This window comes from Schistocerca cancellata, chromosome 1, assembly GCF_023864275.1.
Source record: "Schistocerca cancellata isolate TAMUIC-IGC-003103 chromosome 1, iqSchCanc2.1, whole genome shotgun sequence".
NCBI classification, from domain to species: Eukaryota; Metazoa; Arthropoda; class Insecta; order Orthoptera; family Acrididae; genus Schistocerca; species Schistocerca cancellata.
Window position 1 is genome coordinate 26558680 of NC_064626.1, and position 21951 is coordinate 26580630.

Below are 21951 nucleotides of genomic sequence, written 5' to 3' on the forward strand. Positions count from 1 at the left end.
AGAATGGGGTTCCACAAGGGTCAGTCTTGGGTCCTGTGTTGTTCTTATTATATATTAATGACTTGCCATTCTATATTCATGAAGAGGCAAAGTTAGTTCTCTTTGCTGATGATACAAGTATAGTAATCACACCTGAGAAACAAGAATTATCTGATGAAATTGTCAATACTGTCTTTCAGAAAATTACTAAGTGGTTCCTTGTAAACGGACTCTCACTGAATTTTGATAAGACACAGTACATACAGTTCCGTACAGTGAATGGTATGACACCATTAATAAATATAGACCTTAATCAGAAGCATATAGCTAAGGTAGAATATTCCAAATTTTTGGGTATGTCCATTGATGAGAGATTAAATTGGAAGAAACACATTGATGATCTGCTGAAACGTTTGAGTTCAGCTACTTATGCAATAAGGGTCATTGCAAATTTTGGTGATAAACATCTTAGTAAATTAGCTTACTACGCCTATTTTCACTCATTGCTTTCATATGGCATCATATTTTGGGGTAATTCATCACTGAGGAATAAAGTATTTATTGCACAAAAGCGTGTAATCAGAATAATAGCTGGAGTCCACCCAAGATCATCCTGCAGACATTTATTTAAGGATCTAGGGATATTCACAGTAGCTTCTCAGTATATATACTCTCTTATGAAATTTGTTATTAACAACCAAACCCAATTCAAAAGTAATAGCAGTGTGCATAACTACAATACTAGGAGAAAGGACGATCTTCACTATTCAAGATTAAATCTAACTTTGGCACAGAAAGGGGTGAATTATACTGGCACTAAAGTCTTTGGTCACTTACCAAATAGTATCAAAAGTCTGACAGATAACCAACAAGTATTTAAGAAGAAATTAAAAGAATTTCTGAATGACAACTCCTTCTACTCCATAGAGGAATTTTTAGATATAAATTAAGAAAAAAAAAATTTATTAAAAAATAAAAAAAATAAAAATAAAATAAAAATAAAAAATAAAGAAAAATAAAAAAACACACAAAAAAATAAAGTTGTTATATTAACTTAAGTATGTTGTTAAATTAACCTAATTATGTCATGTATTGGAAAATTCGACTCGTTCCACATCATTACGAAATATCGTATTCATGATCCATGGAACTAGTATTAATCTAATCTAATCTAATCTAATCTAGTAGGTACTGGGAGATGAAGGAGCTTGCACAGAATAGATTAGCATGGAGAGCTGCATCAAACTAGTCTCAGGACTGAAGACCACAACAACAACATGATTGTTCTTGTTCTCTTTTGTTGTGTTTTGTGTGTGTTGATGTTGTGTTTTTCTGTGTGATACTTGTGTGTTTTGTGCGGTGCGGAGCCGTTGCGGTGTTTTGGATGTGGGTTTTGGTGCGTTATACTTCATGTCATGGGCTTTTGTTATGGACTTTCGTCTAGGTGAGGTGGGGTTGTTTCAAGATGAGTCAGTTGTGTCATTGTTGGTGCTAGGTCGGGGAATATTCTGGAGGTGTTTTGAGCTACTGTACGCGCAGGATAGATGTATTTTAATTTTGGTCGTTGTGTCGTTGGTGGCTTGTTTGTCAGTATATCTTCCATGCCTGGTCTTTTGTGGGGGATATGGGATCCATATCTTGCTCTGAGTTTGGCGAGCTTTGTCTGGAGCGGTGTCATGTCTGTGATATGGTATACTTCGTTGATTGGGGTGCGAGGTGGTAGCTTTGCGATGCTGCGCAATAGTCGTCGCTCTGTTGCGTGTAGTTATTTGCTATAGTCTTCGGTATACCGCCTAGTGGTGCTGAGGCGTATTCGTAAATAGGTCTGATGTATGTTTTGTACGTGTGTATGGCTGTCCTGGTGGAACATCCATACAGTTGGCCTTGGACTTGTCTGTTGAGGTTTTGTCTTCATCTTGTTTTGTTTAGTAGGTGCTGAAGATGACTCTTATAGTTCAGGTGTTTGTCCAGGAATACCCCGAGATATCTTGCGGAGTCTGTAAGTTGTAGCGGTTGGTTCCGATACGAGACTGATTTTAATAGAGACGAATGTGCTGTTACAGTGACTACTTGAGGGATCGGAGTCGTGATGAATACGTACGTGGCGACTACAACATAAACTCCGAACCGAAGTTCGACGAAGTGGGCCCACTGTACACGGTGTCCCAGAGGTTCGAGAGGGAGAAGCCGCCTCCGCCGGCGCTGGCCCACGTGGGCGCCGGCAGCTACCGGCATGACGTCGAGCGTGAGTGGGAGCGGTCACTGCACCCGCACCCCCACCCCCACCTGCCCTCCTCTGCGGCAGACCGCCAGCAGGACTGCGGAACCGGCAAGTGCTCCGACGTCTCTGGAGATGACCAGCTCATGTCCCAGGTTTCACCACCGCGGTGTTAGTACTTCCTCACTTTACCATTTCATCAATTATCATTATTTATTTTACATTATCAACTAATTTGGTACAGAGGTTCAGACACTACACTCATTCACATTGCTCTATAGCTCCCACTATGAAGTAAAACTGCTAAGTATGTGGAAAGTGTCACGGTACACATCAGCAAAGAGAAGCAGCTGGTAGAGATTTTATTAACCCTCAAGCGGGCGTGCCTGTGTATAAAGTGCGCCAATCAAAAATAAAATTATCCTGCACGGTTCCTTTATTGTTTCAGAAGTGCAAACCCATACCTATTCCTTCATTATTCCAGAATGAGATTTTCACTCTGCAGTGGAGTGTGCACTGGTATGAACGTTCCTGGCAGATTAAAACCGTGTGCCAGGCTGAGACTCGAACTCGGGACCGTTTTCTTTAATGGGCAGGTTCGCAGAAGAGCTTCTGTGAAATTTGGAAGGTAGGTGACGAGGTACTGGCAGAATTGAAGCTGTGAGGACGGGTCGTGAGTCGCGCTTGGGTAGCTCAGATGGTAGAGCACCTGCCTGTGAAAGGTAATGGTCCCGAGTTCGAGTCTCGGTCTGGCACACAGTTTTAATCTGCCAGAAAGATTCCTTTGTTATTGCTGGAGGTACAACAGCGGTAAATTGTGTTGTCATACGTCCAAGTGAGCAGCAGTTATATAAAATACAAAGTGAGCAAGGCAAGAAAAAATTTTCGACTCGTGGGAAAAAATGACCCTGATTATGAACTAGCAACATAATCCCACATTGAGGCAGTTGTGTACGAGATAATTAGTGATCAAATAAGTGGCTGGCTAGGATCTGATGCAACTGCACTGCTTAATGCTTAGAGTGGATCTTTACTGTCTCTGTAACGCCTGTCCTTAGCAACAGAATTTTATAGTGAAAGTTTATTTCATTATTGTTCAATAGAATAGTGGTTTAGTTCATATTATGTAGGTTTATTTTCTCATTGTTGAAATAAACTGAGAATAAACTGTGATTTTGATATTACATGTTTACCTTGGTAATGTATTCTAAACACGTGTACAAAGTGCGCTGCACACCAACTCGTGTTATGAAAAACGTTGTGCCCACTCGAGGGTTAGTAATTAACTGTCATTGAACTGCTACCAGCTGTGGGTCTCGGCCTGTGGACCTAGCCGAGGTGGAGTGGCTCTCGTGCACTGACGATAGTGGTAACTCCACTCTCTCTGTGTCACCATAAAAAATAGACTGCAGTTGGATGAGGAGGTCTTTCGATGTCACGACGTCCATATTCTTTCACAGATCACATTGAGACCATTACTTCCTCTAATGAGGCAATCAATTGATTGTTCACTTTCTTTATTAATTTTAAAACTGTTCTGGAAATGTATGAGTACTGCCACTTTAGCCAAACAGTTAGCACCACTGCCTTTGATGCTGAAGGAACCAGGTTCAATTCCTGGCACCTCCTCAAATTTTTCCTTAGTTAGGGAGGTCTGTTGCGAGTTACACTCAGCCACTGTGAGGCCAAATGAGGAGCTGCTCAATTAAAGAAGCAGTGGCATCATTGTCTGGCCCGAGTTGCTGGAGATGGCGGTCGCATGTTCGTGAGGTGTGCTTGTTTGTGTGAATGTGTGTGAGTGTGTGTGTATTTGTGTGTGTGTGTGTGTGTGTGTGTGTGTGTGTGTGTGTGTGTGTGTGTTTTCTTTTCTGAAGAAGGCTTTGGCCAAAAGCTGATCGTGTCACAGTCTTTTCATTGTGCCTACCTGCATCTCAATGTATCATCTTTATGGTGAAATGATAAATAGCAATCTATCCTTCTCGTAATATTGTTGATGTGATTGTGTTATATTGTCACCTCCTGTACTAAAATCTAGCAGCTTTGAATTTAACAGCTATGGCTGTATCACAATTGATAGTTACATTTTATATAATAAAAATATATAAGGCAGCTGGTGCGAATGGGTTTAAGGCGGATCTATGGAAGGCTCTAGATACTGACATGATTGTTAAACTTAAAAAATATTATAGATAAAATCTGAGAGAAAGAAGAAATTCTGGAAGACTGGGAAACTCATGTCATATACCTTCTGCAGAAGAAAGGCCCTAAAACAGATCCCAATAATTATAGGGGGTTCAAATGGCTCTGAGCACTATGGGACTCAACTGCTGAGGTCATTAGTCCCCTATAACTTAGAACTAGTTAAACCTAACTAACCTAAGGACATCACACACATCCATGCCCGAGGCAGGATTCGAACCTGTGACCGTAGGGGTCTCGCGGTTCGAGACTGCAGCGCCAGAACCGCGCGGCCACTTCGGCCGGCAATTATAGGGAGATATTGCTTCTGCCTCTAACATATAAAATCCTATCTGAAGCACTACTCAGTTGGGCAGAACATCAATAGACCGACAAATAGGGAAATATTGAACTGGATTTTGGAAAAATAGATCGTGCAGTGAACAGATTTGGAATCTAAAAACAATTATTGAAATGAGAGAACTGAGAAACAAAAACACAACTGTTACTTTTGTAGATTTCATGAAAGTAAATGATTCCATTAATAGAGAATCCTCTATCAGTATTCTAAAAGAATTTGGCGTAGATCCAAAAACTATGAACATTATCAAAGACGCATTGACAAACATCTCATGTAAAGTCAGGTTCTGTGGAAAACTCTCCAAAAGCTTTTGAAATAAAAACACGAGTCTGCCAGGGAGACGGGTTGTCTCCTATACTTTTTATTTGTGCCCTGGGAAAAGTGATTAGATAGCAGAGAAAATCCAATACGAAAGGTATCAAATTAGGAAACTGAAAGGTAACATCTATGTAGATTAACTAGGGAAACATTGTTTTTGGCATTACTTCACAATTTTATTGTTAATGTTATTGCACAACCTAGGTTTCGAGTTACAAACCCATTTTCAAGTAATTACTGATTCCCAAAGATTAAAATGCACAGATAAACATAATGACAATGCAAAGATAATCATCTCAACTTCTGAAGGTATCAATTCATAGCTTAATGTACAATTATGTCAGTGACCATTTTTTAACAAATTACATACATTATTACACATTCAGCAATTACAGTACAATGACTGGACTAAACTTATGCATTGCCAAGAACTTTTTAACTCCGATGGACTGGAGCCCAAAGTTTTGCTTCTGTCATGGGATTTTGATCTCATTTCATCATCATCATCATCATCAGCCAGTTCTATCACTTAATGATGTGGCCTCTTTGAGTCGGTGTGTAACAAAGCATCCCAGGTAGATCTTCCATTTGTGATCTTCCTTTGAGTCATGATGTGTGACAGTAAGGTAAAATATATCTCATCGAACAGAGGTGAATAATTGAATTGGGTTTGCTCATTTAGCAGTAGGTGTGACATCTGTCTTTTAATTCCTAAAATTTCTAATTGGTTGAGTTTGGCCCCCTTTTCCTCTCTGTGTAGGACTTATACATCTATTGTGTATTTATGGTTATTGTTCAGGCAATATTCTACAACGGCTGAATCAGACTTCTTCAGTCTCCAGCTAGTGTGGTGTTCGTTAAGCCTGGTACAAATTTATTTTCATGTCTGTCCTATGTATCAAGACTGACACTCATTGTATGTGATTTTATAAACCCCTCTGTATGTGATAGATTGTTGTTTGTCTTTTGCATTGAACAGGAAACTATCTATTGTCTGAGGGACATAGAAAAACCCAGAGAAACCCTTTGCCTTCAAGATGTTACTTATACTATTTGATGTTTTCTCTATAAAAGGTAATCTGCACCATTTCTTTTCCTGTTTGTCTGTTTTTTTCATTGGGAACATTAGTGACCTGGTTTGTTCTTCATCTTTTTACCTAAAATTTTACTGTGGTGTTGGGGTCAAATTCATTATTTGTGGCTATTGTTTTAATTGTGTTAAGTTCCTGGTCAAATTCTCCTTGGGACATAGGGATAGAAAGGAGACGGTGGATCATGTCATGGAATGCTGCATGTTTGTAGGTTGTAGGATGTTAGGAGAAAGCTGGAATTAAAGTGGCCATGAAGGAATCTTTTCGATAAATTTTAAATTTGTGGTTACTGTCTTCTTTAAGGTAATGTTCAGGAAATTGCAGTCGAGGGTAAACCGTTTGAGTACATGCTTAAGTAAAGTACAACACCGTGTTTTGTTAAGAAATCTATGAATTGTGAAGGTACCAAAGTATTATTAAACGATATGTGTCAATGACCAGTAGCATCATTGAAGTATAAATATACATGTGTGGACAGTGTGTATACCAGGTAGGTTGTCCTTCTGTCATATTGTTTGGTGGGAGGTGGTCAGCATATGAATGTGAATAAAATGATTATCTTATCAAATGTGTATTCTCTCTAATTATAATGTCCAATACCGTCAGTGGAAACAGTAGTTTCACAGCAGACACTTTGTTACCCCACAGACACACTCAGGCATTACCCGGTGAAGAGTTTCCCATGACGCATCCATCAATAACATTATCAGTGGCTTACTGTGCATCAGGTGTGTCATGTAAGCAGGAAGGGGGCAAAGCTTAAATGAGAAACGGTATGACAAAGCAGTTGCTATGTTCACACAATAACTATTCACTTCAGCCTGGGAATGTCCATGCATTTGGCATAGTTCTCATAAACCCCTTTTGATATGCAATTAGCTAGCATGTGCCACAGTTAAATACAGAATGCGACTTGCCACACTTGTACCTATGTTGTATCGTGAAGAGTGCGGATGAGGATTTACCTACATAGCGTAGGCCGTGCATGCTGCATAGACCACAGCAACTCGGCCTGTGAGTCGCGTGAGGCATGTTTACAGTCTGCAGCCGCTTCCGACCGCCTCGACCTTCAATCATACAATATTTCCCAGCATCTTTTAAGCAAAGCTTGAATCACAGTAGCAACATGCGTTACATCACTATACGCATCTTTTCCAGAGCGTTCAAATGATGGTAAAAAAAGTATAGCATCCCATTTAAAAAACATGTACTTGTCTCATTATCTTGGTCAATATAAACATTGTGATTATTGTGCGTGTACCAAAGTATGTGCCCCATAGTCGGCTATGTTTCGCCGAACACCACTTATCGATACGTGCAATCGCCCCGGAATAATGGGGGTGTTATATCTTATGCGACTCACCCTGTATATGTCTGTACCAATACCTAACATGTTTTTCCAGCGGTTCTCTTTTAAGAAAATCAGTCTCCCACTTGTCCATGAACATTTCAGCTAGTAAGGGGAATAATGGTGAGCCCATTGCCAGACCATATGCTTGCTGATAATAGCTCCCTTGAAAGCAGAAGTAATTTTGATTTGAAGAACATCTCACTGCACTAACAATGCTCAGCTGCTCTTCAGGATTTATGTTGTGTGAATACAATGATTTTGATGATGCAATACGTACACAGTCTTTCACTGGGACACATGTGAACAAGCTATGCAATCAAAATAGACTAATTTTGCATTTGTTGGAACCTAAATGTCCATTACCTTCATAACTAAATCTAAACTGTTCTTAATGCTAAATTTCCCTTTGAAGTTCAGTTTCTTCTTCAAGATGGTATTCATTCTGCTGGTAATCTTGTGTACTGGAGCTTGTATTGCAGATACCACAGGACGGATTGGCACTTCTGCTTTGTGGAGCTTCGGTAAACCATATAGCTGTGATGCCCTGGGGTTGATTTGCAGCATGATCTTACATGCATATGCAGGAAAGATGTTGGAGCACTTGTTTACTACCTGTTTAGCCTGATCATTGTAACTAGCTGTTGGGTCTCTCTGTAGTTTTTGTAGCTGCACTGACTGGAAAAAATCCTCTCCTTTGCCTGTATAATCTGTTTTATTTAACAGCACTACAATCCATACTTTATCTGCCCTAGTCACAATTACATTACTGGTTTCAGTTCTAGTTTTAAGTTCCTTCGTGACTAAGAAATCATTGTTCTTCTGATATTGTGCTTGTTGTTGTTTCTGTGCCCGCTTGATGTCTTCTACACACTACACTTTCGTTACTATACCTTTCTGTAGAGCTAGTTCCAGATCTACCCTAAGATGGTCAAACACTTGAGGTTTTGTTATCATGTCTGGAGTGTATTTGTGGCCTTTTGATAATAACTTTTCTTCTGGTTCTGAAAGGGTTAATGTTGACAAATTAACAATTCTATCTGCAAAGTGGATTGTCATTTTTGGGGTTAAGGTTCTCTCCTTCACTGATAATAATTGTTCTAACTTCTTATTTTGAGACTGAAACGTATTATAAATGATTCCTAGATCACTTGGCATTCAGAGATGACATTGCCCTGATCACATACATAACGAGAACGTTAAAATCCAAATAGAAAACCTAACTCAGCAAGCAAGGAAAGTTGGTTTACAAATTTCTTTCACAAAGACAGAGTTTTTAACAAATGTAAAAAATTGCCCGATAAGCTACTCATAAATCAAATCAAAATCAAGAAAGTCAATTCATTCAAACATTTAGGTGAGTAGCTAACTATAAACAGTAATGAGCAAGAAATTCTAGAAATAATAATAAAAAGATGAACACTGTATTCCAGATCATCAAAAACATATAGAAGAAGAAGCCATTATCATGGGACACCAAAATTAAGCACTACAATACACTGATGAGAACAGAGGCTCTGTATGATGCCAAAACATTAAACCTAGTACAAAAATATAGGATAAATAAAGTAATGAAAGTAGAAAGGAGACTGGTTAGAAGGATACTTGGCCCAAGGGCAACAGGGACAGAATACAGTAGACCACAACCCAACAAAGAAATCTACAAACAATAGAGAACATAATACATGCTATGTGCAAAAGAAGAATGTCAATCTTTGGACATTTGATGAGCTTGGAAAATGTCAGGCTCACAAAACAAATCTTGAAGCTTAAAGGACAATCAGTATGGTTTACAATGACTTTAAATGCCATCAAAGATGCTAACATTGAGATAAAGGACACACACAACAGAAACTTATACAGGAACAAAATTCAGAAGGTAATCTTCAGGGAAGAACAAGAGAGAAAGAGAAAGCAGCCTCATAACATTGAGGAGCTCTGAAGAAAGAGATCAGAACACATGAAATTAACACGAGCAGAAAGGAAGAAAGGAAGAGCTGATGTATTGGTTTAACATGCTCTGTAAAAGTGCAAATAAAGGAAACAAATTTCCCATACAAGTCCACCATCATTGTGAAGATTTTATGACTAAAACTGTGTAGATCACTAAATAAAATGTCTTTATTTATCTCAATGTATCAGAATATGCCATTGACAGGTATCTGGAATCAAGATGAAAGGAACGTTAAAGAGTGACGGGCATTTGCTTGCTATACATCATCAAACCCCAAAAAATTTAAAAAATACAAATAATATTTTAAAATGCTTGTTGTTGTTGTCGTCTTCAGTCCTGAGACTGGTTTGATGCAGCTCTCCATGCTACCCTATCCTGTGCAAGTTTCTTCATCTCCCAGTACCTACTGCAACCTATATCCTTCTGAAACTGCTTAATGTATTCATCTCTTGGTCTCCCTCTACGATTTTTACCCTCCACGCTGCCCTCCAATGCTAAATTTGTGATCCCTTGATGCCTCAGAACATGTTCTACCAACAGTCCCTTCTTCTCGTCAAGTTGTGCCACAAACACCTCTTCTCCCCAATTCTATTCAATACCTCCTCATTAGTTATATGATCTACCCATCTAATATTCAGCATTCTTCTGTAGCACCACATTTCGAAAGCTTCTATTCTCTTCCTGTCCAAACTATTTATCATCCATCTTTCACTTCCATACATTCCATACAAATACTTTCAGAAACGACTTCCTGACACTTAAATCTATACTCGATGTTAACAAATTTCTCTTCTTCAGAAGCACTTTCCTTGCCATTGCCAGTCTACATTTTAAAAAAAGTTAAAATGCTTACACACCGAGAAACTTTAAACTTGCGAAACAAGGTTCAGTATGAATGAGATTTTCACTCTGCAGCGGAGTGTGCGCTGATATGAAACTTGTCAGGTTCAGTGTCAGTATTAAATCTATACCTAACAACTGGTTTAAAGGTTATACAAAGATATAAATTCTGGCCAACAGTTAGCACTAGTGTGAGGAATTCTGTGTTTAAATTTTTATTTTATTTTATTTCCGTGCTATTTTCCTCCTTGCATTTATAATTAATAAAAGCCAGGCATACTTTAAATTACAAATATACACTGTCAAGTTAGAAAACCTTATGAAAATGAGTATAATTGTATGTTGTTGATGTTTCTTTTCATCACATTGTGGAAACATGATATCTGAAAAATTATTTAACCCTTTCCAGCCCAATGGGTCCATTTGGATCCATTACAGGTTTTAGATATTTCTGCAATATCCATGGAAGCCCACTGGTTTCACATGGTGCCATTGCATTCTAGTGTGTAAATTAGATCACTATATGCCAGAACCAATGGGATAATGAGTATAGGGTCCAGGGGCCCATAGAAAAAAGTTGCACTAATTCATATTGTTGTTGTTGTGGTCTTCAGTCCTGAGACTGGTTTGATGCAGCTCTCCATGCTACTCTATCCTGTACAAGTTTCTTCATCTCCCAGTACCTACTGCCACCTATATCCTTCTGAAACTGCTTAATGTATTCATCTCTTGGTCTCCCTCTATGATTTTTACCCTCCATGCTAAATTTGTGATCCCTTGATGCCTCAGAACATGTCCTACCAACCGATCCCTTCTTCTAGTCAAGTTGTGCCACAAACTTCTCTTCTCCCCAATCCTATTCAATACCTCCTCATTAGTTATATGATCTACCCATCTAATCTTCAGCATTCTTCTGTAGCACCACATTTCGAAAGCTTCTATTCTCTTCTTGTCCAAACTAGTTATTGTCCATGTTTCACTTTCATACTTGGCTACTCTCCATACAATTACTTTCAGAAACGACTTCCTGACACTTAAATCTATACTCGATGTTAACAAATTTCTCTTCTTCAGAAACACTTTCCTTGCCATTGCCTGTCTGCATTTTATATCCTCTCTACTTCAGCCCTCATCAGTTATTTTGCTCTCCAAATAGCAAAACTCCTTTACTACTTTAAGTGTCTCATTTCCTTATCTAATTCCCTCCGCATCACCCAACTTAATTGTATAGTAATGGCATTACCGTATTGGATTCAGACATTTAGTCCGTGTATAGTTTACTTAAATGTGGCACCGAGTATTCATTGCATCTGTTAATAATATCTATACAATAGCCATATGAAACTTCAGTATTAAATACCATTAACATTAACAGAAAGTTATGATTGTAAGAACAGTATTTTCTGTTATAATTGCATGTGTTTAATAAGTAAATGAACTGAAACTTCACCAAAGAATGCACTAAAATATGTAAAATTTGACAAAATATTTTGTAAAAAATAAAACAATTTGATTGTTAAATTCAAATATTTTGGAAGGCCATCCTGTCTTGTGGAAGAACTAGCAACTTGCTTCTCGAGTTAGGTTGTTTGCCATGCAATCAGTGGCAGCTTTGGTGGCCCGTAGAAGTGAGGTGAGGTGAGGTTTACCACAGTCAGCAGGAGAGCATGCCACAGTCACCTTATGTCACACCAGCAATTCTTGAAAATATCGAAAAACCAGTTAGGGCTGATTTCAATATGTTTGTGTGATATTGTTTGTGGAGCTCTGTTTTTGTGGTGGGTAAGAATTTCTAGATCCTCCAGTATGTTTAAGGCATGCCCTTTAGGGCTCTATACAACACTTCCATGCTTTCCTGTTTGTCCTATACAAAACTTGTCACAATCGTTGCAGTTTTCTTGGTGTATTCCTGAGTTGCAATATTTGTTGCATTTTTTTTTCCATTCTTGTAGTGCAGCTTATTTCACAGGCTACCTCTGGTTTAAAAGCCTATGTTGACATAACATTCTTGAGGCTGTGAGCAATACTTTCAGGACGCGAGCTGGTGAATGTTAACACTGTGTATCATTTATTACTCTGATGCATCATTTGCCAGGCACTTTTCCTTTGTTTAATTTTCTTATACATCTTCACGACATCACTATTTCTGTACCAATCTGTTTGACATACTTGCATAATAGTTTTAAGCTCTTCCTTAGTTTAATCATCATCCAAAGGCAACTTCTAGATTCTTTTTATCATAGATCGGATGAAAGCTACTTGTTATATATGTTTAATTATAACAGCAAATATTACTCCTGTAATCACAACTTTCTGGTAATGTTGAAGGTATTTAATACTAAAGTTTCATGTGGCTGTTGTATAGTTATTATTAAGAGATTCGATGAATACCTGGCATCAAGTTTAGGTAAAACGCCACGTGGGCTAAATGTCCCCATCTGAAAAGTTAATGCCAGTAGCATACAGTTATACTTATTTTAATACTGTCTTTTAACTTGACTGTCTGTATTCATAATTTAAAGTATGGATGTCTATAATTAATTATAAATGGAAGGGGGAAGGCAGAATAATAACAAAAAAAAACGTAAAATTTGAAGGCAGCGTTCTCCACGCTAATGTCACCAGTCGGCTGTAACTTATACCTTCATATAACATTTAAACTACTTATTAGTTGATGTCTCAATTAATTATAGCTTTCGATATTGACACCGAACATTGTTTCACAAGATCAAAGTTTTTTGGTGAGTGAAACGTTTGAAATATTTTTTAACATTTTAAATTTTTTGGAGCCTGGCATTTTATAACAAACATTTGTCACTCTTTATGTTCCTTTTGTTTTGCAAATACATTTCATTTTGCTGTACTGGTTTCGACAAATTAGTTTGCAATCTTCAGAAGCTTAGTTTAGCAGACAGTCAATATCTTCTTCATAGAAGCATAATACCATGATATGTTCAGATACTTACATATTGTACATGATTATTTTAAACATTGTTTGACAATTTACAATAACAAATCACACTTGTGTATCGGCTAAACTAAGCGTCTGAAGATGACAAATTAATTTGTCGAAACTGGTGAAGCTTAATAAAGTTTATGTGCAATTGATGACTGACATTTATCCTGATTAATAATACTACAGTTGCTGAGAATTTCAGCCATGAATATAATTTTATGTTTTGTGTGACGCTTCACATGTAACTTGAAGGTGTCACATGACCTGTATAATAAAAATAAAAAGACGATCACTGAAAATACACTCCTGGAAATTGAAATAAGAACACCTTGAATTCATTGTCCCAGGAAGGGGAAACTTTATTGACACATTCCTGGGGTCAGATACATCACATGATCACACTGACAGAACCACAGGCACATAGACACAGGCAACAGAGCATGCACAATGTCGGCACTAGTACAGTGTATATCCACCTTTCGCAGCAATGCAGGCTGCTATTCTCCCATGGAGACGATCGTAGAGATGCTGGATGTAGTCCTGTGGAATGGCTTGCCATGCCATTTCCACCTGGTGCCTCAGTTGGACCAGCGTTCGTGCTGGACGTGCAGACCGCGTGAGACGACGCTTCATCCAGTCCCAAACATGCTCAATGGGGGACAGATCCGGAGATCTTGCTGGCCAGGGTAGTTGACTTACACCTTCTAGAGCACGTTGGGTGGCACGGGATACATGCGGACGTGCATTGTCCTGTTGGAACAGCAAGTTCCCTTGCCGGTCTAGGAATGGTAGAACGATGGGTTCGATGATGGTTTGGATGTACCGTGCACTATTCAGTGTCCCCTCGATGATCACCAGTGATGTACGGTCAGTGTAGGAGATCGCTCTCCACACCATGATGCCGGGTGTTGGCCCTGTGTGCCTCGGTCGTATGCAGTCCTGATTGTGGCGCTCACCTGCACGGCGCCATACACGCATACGACCATCATTGGCACCATGGCAGAAGCGACTCTCATCGCTGAAGACGACACGTCTCCATTCGTCCCTCCATTCACGCCTGTCGCGACACCACTGGAGGCGGGCTGCACGATGTTGGGGCGTGAGCGGAAGACAGCCTAACGGTATGTGGGACTGTAGCCCAGCTTCATGGAGACGGTTGCGAATGGTCCTCGCCGATACCCCAGGAGCAACAGTGCCCCTAATTTGCTGGGAAGTGGCGGTGCGGTCCCCTACGGCACTGCGTAGGATCCTACGGTCTTGGCGTGCATCCGTGCGTCGCTGCGGTCCAGTCCCAGGTCGATGGGCACGTGCACCTTCCGCCGACCACTGGCGACAACATCGATGTACTGTGGAGACCTCACGTCCCACGTGTTGAGCAATTCGGCGGTACGTCCACCCGGCCTCCCGCATGCCCACTATACGCCCTCGCTCAAAGTCCGTCAACTGCACATACGGTTCACGTCCACGCTGTCGCGGCATGCTACCAGTGTTAAAGACTGCGATGGAGCTCCGTATGCCACGGCAAACTGGCTGACACTGACGGCGGCGGTGCACAAATGCTGCGCAGCTAGCGCCATTCGACGGCCAACACCGCGGTTCCTGGTGTGTCCGCTGTGCCGTGCGTGTGATCATTGCTTGTACAGCCCTCTCGCAGTGTCCGGAGCAAGTATGGTGGGTCTGACACACCGGTGTCAATGTGTTCTTTTTTCCATTTCCAGGAGTGTATGTATCAATGTTTTTACATTTACATTTACATTTATACTCCGCAAGCCACCCAACGGTGTGTGGCGGAGGGCACTTTACATGCCACTGTCATTACCTCCCTTTCCTGTTCCAGTCGCGTATGGTTCGCGGGAAGAACGACTGTCTGAAAGCCTCTGTGCGCGCTCTAATCTCTCTAATTTTACATTCGTGATCTCCTCGGGAGGTATAAGTAGGGGGAAGCAATATATTCGATACCTCATCCAGAAATGCACCCTCTCGAAACCTGGCGAGCAAGCTACACCGCGAAGCAGAGCGCCTCTCTTGCAGAGTCCGCCACTTGAGTTTGTTAAACATCTCCGTAACGCTATCACGGTTACCAAATAACCCTGTGACGAAACGCGCCGCTCTTCTTTGAATCTTCTCTATCTCCTCCGTCAACCCGATCTGGTACGGATCCCACACTGATGAGCAATACTCAAGTATAGGTCGAACGAGTGTTTTGTAAGCCACCTCCTTTGTTGATGGACTACATTTTCTAAGGACTCTCCCAATGAATCTCAACCTGGTACCCGCCTTACCAACAATTAATTTTATATGATCATTCCACTTCAAATCGTTCCGCACGCATACTCCCAGATATTTTACAGAAGTAACTGCTACCAGTGTTTGTTCCGCTATCATATAATCATACAATAAAGGATCCTTCTTTCTATGTTCATACATGTCTGAGTTGTAAACAATGTACTGTCTTGCCTATGCAGTTATAAATGCATTCTTGCAGGTACGCTTACCTCCTACAGTTATAAAGACAGTCGCAACTGAAACTTTTGGTAATTTTGTGTCCAGAAACATTAACGAAATCAGGAATAAAGTTGATGGCATTATTAATGCAACAAGAATGTAAAAAAATTTTGAAAAATTGTTAAGGGATGAATGCAAAATCTAGTATGGAAGGAAGTCGAGTTGACTCTCAGTGTATTTGAAATCCATATTGGAGTACAAAATGCTGCCCTCAATAGTACAACATGACAGAAACACTTGACAGCCATTGATATCAAGGGAGAGTATGAGTGAGTGCTTCCTGCTCCAAATGAATAGGAAATAAATGAATGATAATGTTTGCAATATGTATAACCTTGATGATGTCACTATAACTGAGTTTAGAAAGTCACCAACTCTATGTAAAGTCTGCATAATGTGATGTATTTAGTATCTGTAAGTAATGGTTCATAGCCTATTCAAGCATAAACTGAAAGGAAAACAAACCTGCACTTTTGGATATTATGACATTTAAGTCGGCAATATCTCCCTGTTCTTTATGCAAATGGGATGGGAAGAAACACTAACATCTATTACCCTAGTAACTACCCTGTGCCATGCACTTCAGAGTGGATTACAGGGTGTAGATGTGGACAAAATGATGCCTATACGTAATGCTACATTGTGTTATACCAACTGAGCCATCACTACCAGTATCAAAATTCGACTGTTGTAACGAGTCGGGTTTGTACGACTGCTACTGGAAGAGTGGGAACCTGGTCTTCTATCTGGCAGGATGGGGTGGCTGCTCACCACCAGAGGGTTTGAGGTTCAAATGGCAGCTGTGGGGGCAGGAACTCATCAGCAAGATACTAGTAGCTGAGGAGACCTATTTAATCGACTGCAGAACTTTCAGTTTGTCCTCAGAGCTCGGTTCGGTGTCGACTCGCGGATAGTGCCGTTCCGGTGGTGGTTCACAGAGAAGCACCCAGTCCGGAAAGCAGCATCGACTCGGTGGCGGCTCGTGCCAGTACCACGAGCGGTGCCAGCGGCCACAGCCTCGGCCTCACTCCTCACTGCCGTTTGCATCACAGGCTGTCACCTGTAGCGATGCAGGTAGTGGGGAGGCGGAGAGCCCGAGCAGCAGAGGTACCTCCGAACTCTGCACTGTCTCGTACAATTGGACAAATACTGAGCAAATACAGTTGTGCAAGCACGGAGGCCAAATTGTTTGACTCAATGATGCCCACCTCGGTCACTGGATGCGAGTGTGTAAATAACACATCAAAATTTCTTTTCTTCTTCCAATGGTGGCGTCATGTAGTGATGCTGATGCCACGTGAGACAGGTTGTCGGGATGCTGCCGTTATGCAGACTGTTCTCAGTTCTCCGGTTATGTCATTGGCAGTAAGGGCCAGAAAGTGTGACACATATAGTGTATTCATTTTTTTATTGTCACACACACACATACACACACACACACACACACACACACACACACACACACACACACACACACACACACTTACACATACACACTGTAATTAACAGAATTTTCCAATCCCTGACTTTACATATTCAGATATTTTATAAAAAGAGAGGCTAATAAAATATGTTTCTAATTTTTCATTTGAGTTGGTTGAGAGGCTCAGTTTCTTGCTTTATGTTACATGAGAATATCTCACCATCAAAGTATATAATTCCACTCTGAACTGTAGACAAGGAGGTGAAGTCTACATAAAAGGCATTTTTGTGTCTTGTGCTGTAATTGCGCAGGTCACAGTTCAGTTGATACCGATATTTATTGTTTGGAACAAAAGCTATATATTACAAAGTGAATGTTATAATTCTGAGGTCCTCAAAAAGGATTGTGAAAGACTCTCAGTTATCTACTTTACACATTAGTCGTCCTCTTCACTTCTGCTTTATTTACTTTACCTGAACCTGTGATTTTGGTAGTATAATCCTGCGATAGTTTGCTCCTTATGACTGTGATCTGTTAGCACCACAGTCCTAAAAAACACTCAGCATCATTTTGCCTGATGATGGTTGGGGAAGTACCCACAACAGTATCGAAAATGGTGTCAGGTTTCCCTCTCCTCTTAAAGTAACTCACAATTATCGTACTCAATAGGTTTAACCCGTGTTAGGTCTTGCAGCCATACACACAAATTTTGTTACGAATGTCTTACTGCACCTTACAATGACTTGATTGTAGATTACCCAGCTATCAATCTGCTTCTTTTGAACAGTTTACCAGTTGCTGCACGCGATATGTTCTCTCTATTTAGCAAGTAAGACAATGTTAGGTGTTTCCAGATGTACACTCACATTGTTGATGCACGGGAGGAAGAGATGGGGTGCATAACTGACCCTTTGGGCATGTTGGGTTTGTTTATGTCTTCACTTGACAGCATTAGAGTGGCTGCTTCGTACTTTTGTCATTGTACCTCACTGGTGGCAACAGTTTCTTATTACTGAGAAATGAGATCTTCCTTGACATAAGCTTTAGGCAGATCCCTACTGTTACTAATTAATGTTCATCAGGCATAAATTATGAGTTTCTTATACATTAGCCACTAAAGTGGGGTCAGTTAGTTTATTGTTATTTTTAAACAGTTCTATATCACTAAGATTGATTGACCTTGGTCCTATTTCTCTTTTTGGAAGTTGCCTGGTTGCTTTAATTTTGCTTATGAGGCTATTTTTTCAAATTCTGAAATAGCTTTGGTTACTTTTTGTGTGTGTCTTTTGATGTAGATAATGAAATCATGATTAGTAGTTTGCTTAGAGGATTCATAACATCTCCTTTTATTTTGATATGATATTTTTATCCCTTTTCTTAAACACTAGTCTGATTTTTGTAAATAGTTAAATGTAATAAGATATAATCATAAATGATGTGAGTTTCTTATGCGTAAATTTCTATAAAACTGGAGATATACTTGGCAAAGTATTGATAGGCCTATAGTTAATCATGGCCCCTCTCTCCTTCTCAATCTATCTCCATTCCCTTCATACATGGGAATCAGTTTAGTGTTTTCAATGTGCCTGGAAAAGTGCTCATTTGTAGAGAACAGCCAATGGAGTATGTTAAAGTAATAATTTCATTTTGTGCACATTTCTTCAAAATTACTCCAGAGATTTCTGGAAAGCGTTTATGTGGCGCCCCTTTGCAGGCTGTTAAAGAAGGTATGAGCATACAGAATATGTTTACAGACATGTGAGTGGCTCAAAGACTTCTTAGGTTACAGAACCCACTATGTTGTCCTTTGAGTGTTTAACAGAGACAAGAGTATTATCAGGAATGCCCTAATGAAGTGTGATAGGACCCCTATTATTCTCTATATACATAAATTATTTGGTGGAAAGGGTGAGCAGCAATGTGCAGTTGTTTGCTGATGATGCTATGGTTTAGAGTTAGGTGTCGAAGTTGAGTGACTGTATTAGGATAGAAGATGATTTAGACAAAATTTCTAGTTGGTTTGATGAATGGCAGCTAAATTGAGATGTAGAGAAATGTAAGTTTATGTGGATGAGTAGGTGAAACAAAACTGTAATGTTTGAATACAGCATTAGTAGTGTCCCACTTGACACAGTCACATTATTTGACTGTCTGGGCATAACGTTGTGAAGCATGGAATGAGCATGTGAGGATTATGATAGGAAAGGTGAATGGTCAACTTCGGTTTATTGGAAGAATTCTAGGAAAGTCTGTTTCACATGTAAAGGAGACCGCATATAGGATGCTCGTGCAACCTTTCTCGGGTACTGCTCGAGTGTTTGGGATCTGTATCAGGTCAAATTAAAGGAATACATTGAAGCAGTTCAGAGGCAGGCTGCTAAATTAGTGGTTGCTTCAGACAACACACAAGTGTTACGGAGGTACTTTTGGAACTCAAATGCGAATCACTGGAGGGAAGGTGATATTCATTTTGAAGAACACTACTGAGAAAATTTAGACAACCAGCATTTGAAGCTGACTGCAGAATGATTCTGTTGCCTCCAGTATACATTGCACATAAGGATCTTGAAGATAAGATACAAGAAATTAGGGCTCATACAGAGGCATATAGACAGTTGCAAGCTGAACAGGACAGGAAATGTCTAGTAGCAGTACATGGCAGCCTCTGCCATGCATTGTAAGATGGATTGCACATTACGGATGCAAACATTGATGAATGCCATTAATACTGAGCTGAGTATGATCTTTGTAGTTCTCATATTGCATTTACAACTTCATCTCGGGTGACGGTACTAATAAACATTATCTCGGAATGTGTTCCCAATATAAGTTTGGGATCAATAGGTTTCATTATAAAATTCTGCTTAAGTATACAGTCTCCTGCTCTTGAAAGAATACTATTGTTCTGTAATCTTGTATCGCTGTAATGTTTGTAAATGAATGTTTAATTTCACGATTTGCCTTTTTTTAAATTTTCCGTGTGGTCTTTGTGTTGTTCATCAGACTTTTTATGTAGGTATTAGTGTGCATTCTTTTGACAACATTGCTTTTCTAGAATGACAGTGAATGTTTCATAGTAAACATTTAGGCTCTAAAGATGGTCACATCTGTGTAAGAATTTTGTGCAGAAGTTTGTTTTTCTGAAAGAAATATTTTACTGCTGATATGATCCAGTTATTGTTACCAGTGTTGTTCACTCTGTTGACACTTTTTATGAGAAATCTCATTTGGAAGTAATGTGATAAGATCTTTTAAGATGTTGCTAAATTTTTCAATTTCAGAATTTATTGAAAGAAATATTTGTCAGGTTTTCTCTGTACAACTAACAGTTAAAAAAGTTCATATTCTCCTCATTGCAAAAATCACAACTTGATTTTTTTGCAATTCCGTTTGGTACCACAGGATCTATATTAGTCTTCAGTTTTCGTGCAAGGTGCTCACTGAATCCTGTTCTGAATCTTGCAATTACACAGTTAGTGTAATTCAAAATAATCTCGTCCAATGGTGGCCTTAAGATTTGCAGTCTGATACTTAACCCATTTAGCTATTCTGCCTCATACATAAAGCAAATGTTTTCATCAGACTTAAAAAGTGCATCCTTGTTTTAACTTTTAGTAGCAAAGTCAACTCAAGTCCTCAAGGAGCACTGTGTCATAGTTCCATTTAATTATTTTCATTAGGAGGCACTTAGAAGCAGCTCAAAGTTACCCAGTGCAGAGTAATGGGTAGCAGGAACTTTTTGAAGCTTTATAAAAACTAATATATTTTATCATTTAGATGTCTGTATGTGGCAAATATAATAAACTCACTATTAAAGCTGTCAATGAAGGTACTAGCATACGGAATAGGTTCCCAAATATGTGAGTAAGCCAAAGACTTTTTAAGTAATAGAACTCAGTACATTGTCCTCAATGGTGAGTGTTCATCAGGGACATTGGTATTGTCAGGAAAGCCATGTTAAGTGTATGTGAAAGGATCACTCTTATTCTCTGTATACATAAATGATCAAATGGGCAGGGTGAGCAGAAATGTATGGCTGCTTGCTGATGAAGCTGTGGTGTATGGCAATATTATCATCGTTGAGTGACTTTAGGAGAATAGAAGATGACTTAGACAAAATTTCTTATTGGTTTGATGAGTGGCAGCCTGCCCTAAATGTAGAGAAATCTAAGCTAATGCGAATGAATGGTGGAGGGGGGGGAGCCGTGATGATAAAATACGCAGGGATAATATTGCAGAGCAATATGAAATGGAACTAGCACATACGTATGGTAGTAGACAAGGCGAATGGCTCACTTCATTTCATGGCAGAATTTTAGGAAGGTGTAGCTAATTTATAAAGGAGACAGTGTATAGAACACCGCAGCAACCACCACTCGAGTGTGAAGGATTCCCACCGTGCCGGATTAAAGGAAGACATCGAAGCAGTTCATAGGTGTGCTGTTAGATTAGTTACCAGCAGGCTCAGTGGGTGCACAAGTATTACAAAGATGCTTCGTGAACTCAAATGGGAAACTCCGGAGAGATGGCTATGTTCTTTTCACGAAGAATTATTGGGAATATTTAGAAAACCAGCATTTGAGGCGGATTGTAGAACTATATTACTGCTACCAGCATACATTTCATGCAAGACCACAAAAATAAAATAAGAGAAATTAAGGCTTATATGGAGGCAATTAGATAGCCATTTTTCTCTCACTCTATTTATGAGTGGAACAGGAAAGGAAATGAATAGTAGTGGTACAAAGTACCCTCTGCCATACACCATTTGGTGTCTTGT

The 21951-nt window shown here is 39.6% G+C and overlaps 1 protein-coding gene across 4 annotated transcripts in view; it reads left to right on the top strand.

The window, feature by feature from the left end:
- LOC126164839 (putative FERM domain-containing protein FRMD8P1) overlaps positions 1–21951 on the top strand; it is a 390611-nt gene that overhangs the window by 197134 nt on the left and 171526 nt on the right. For all 4 annotated transcript variants that reach the window (XM_049920272.1, XM_049920271.1, XM_049920275.1 and 1 more), the window contains one exon: positions 2043–2368. In XM_049920272.1, coding sequence (XP_049776229.1) covers positions 2043–2368 — 326 coding nt within the window. The remainder of the gene's footprint in view (positions 1–2042; positions 2369–21951) is intronic.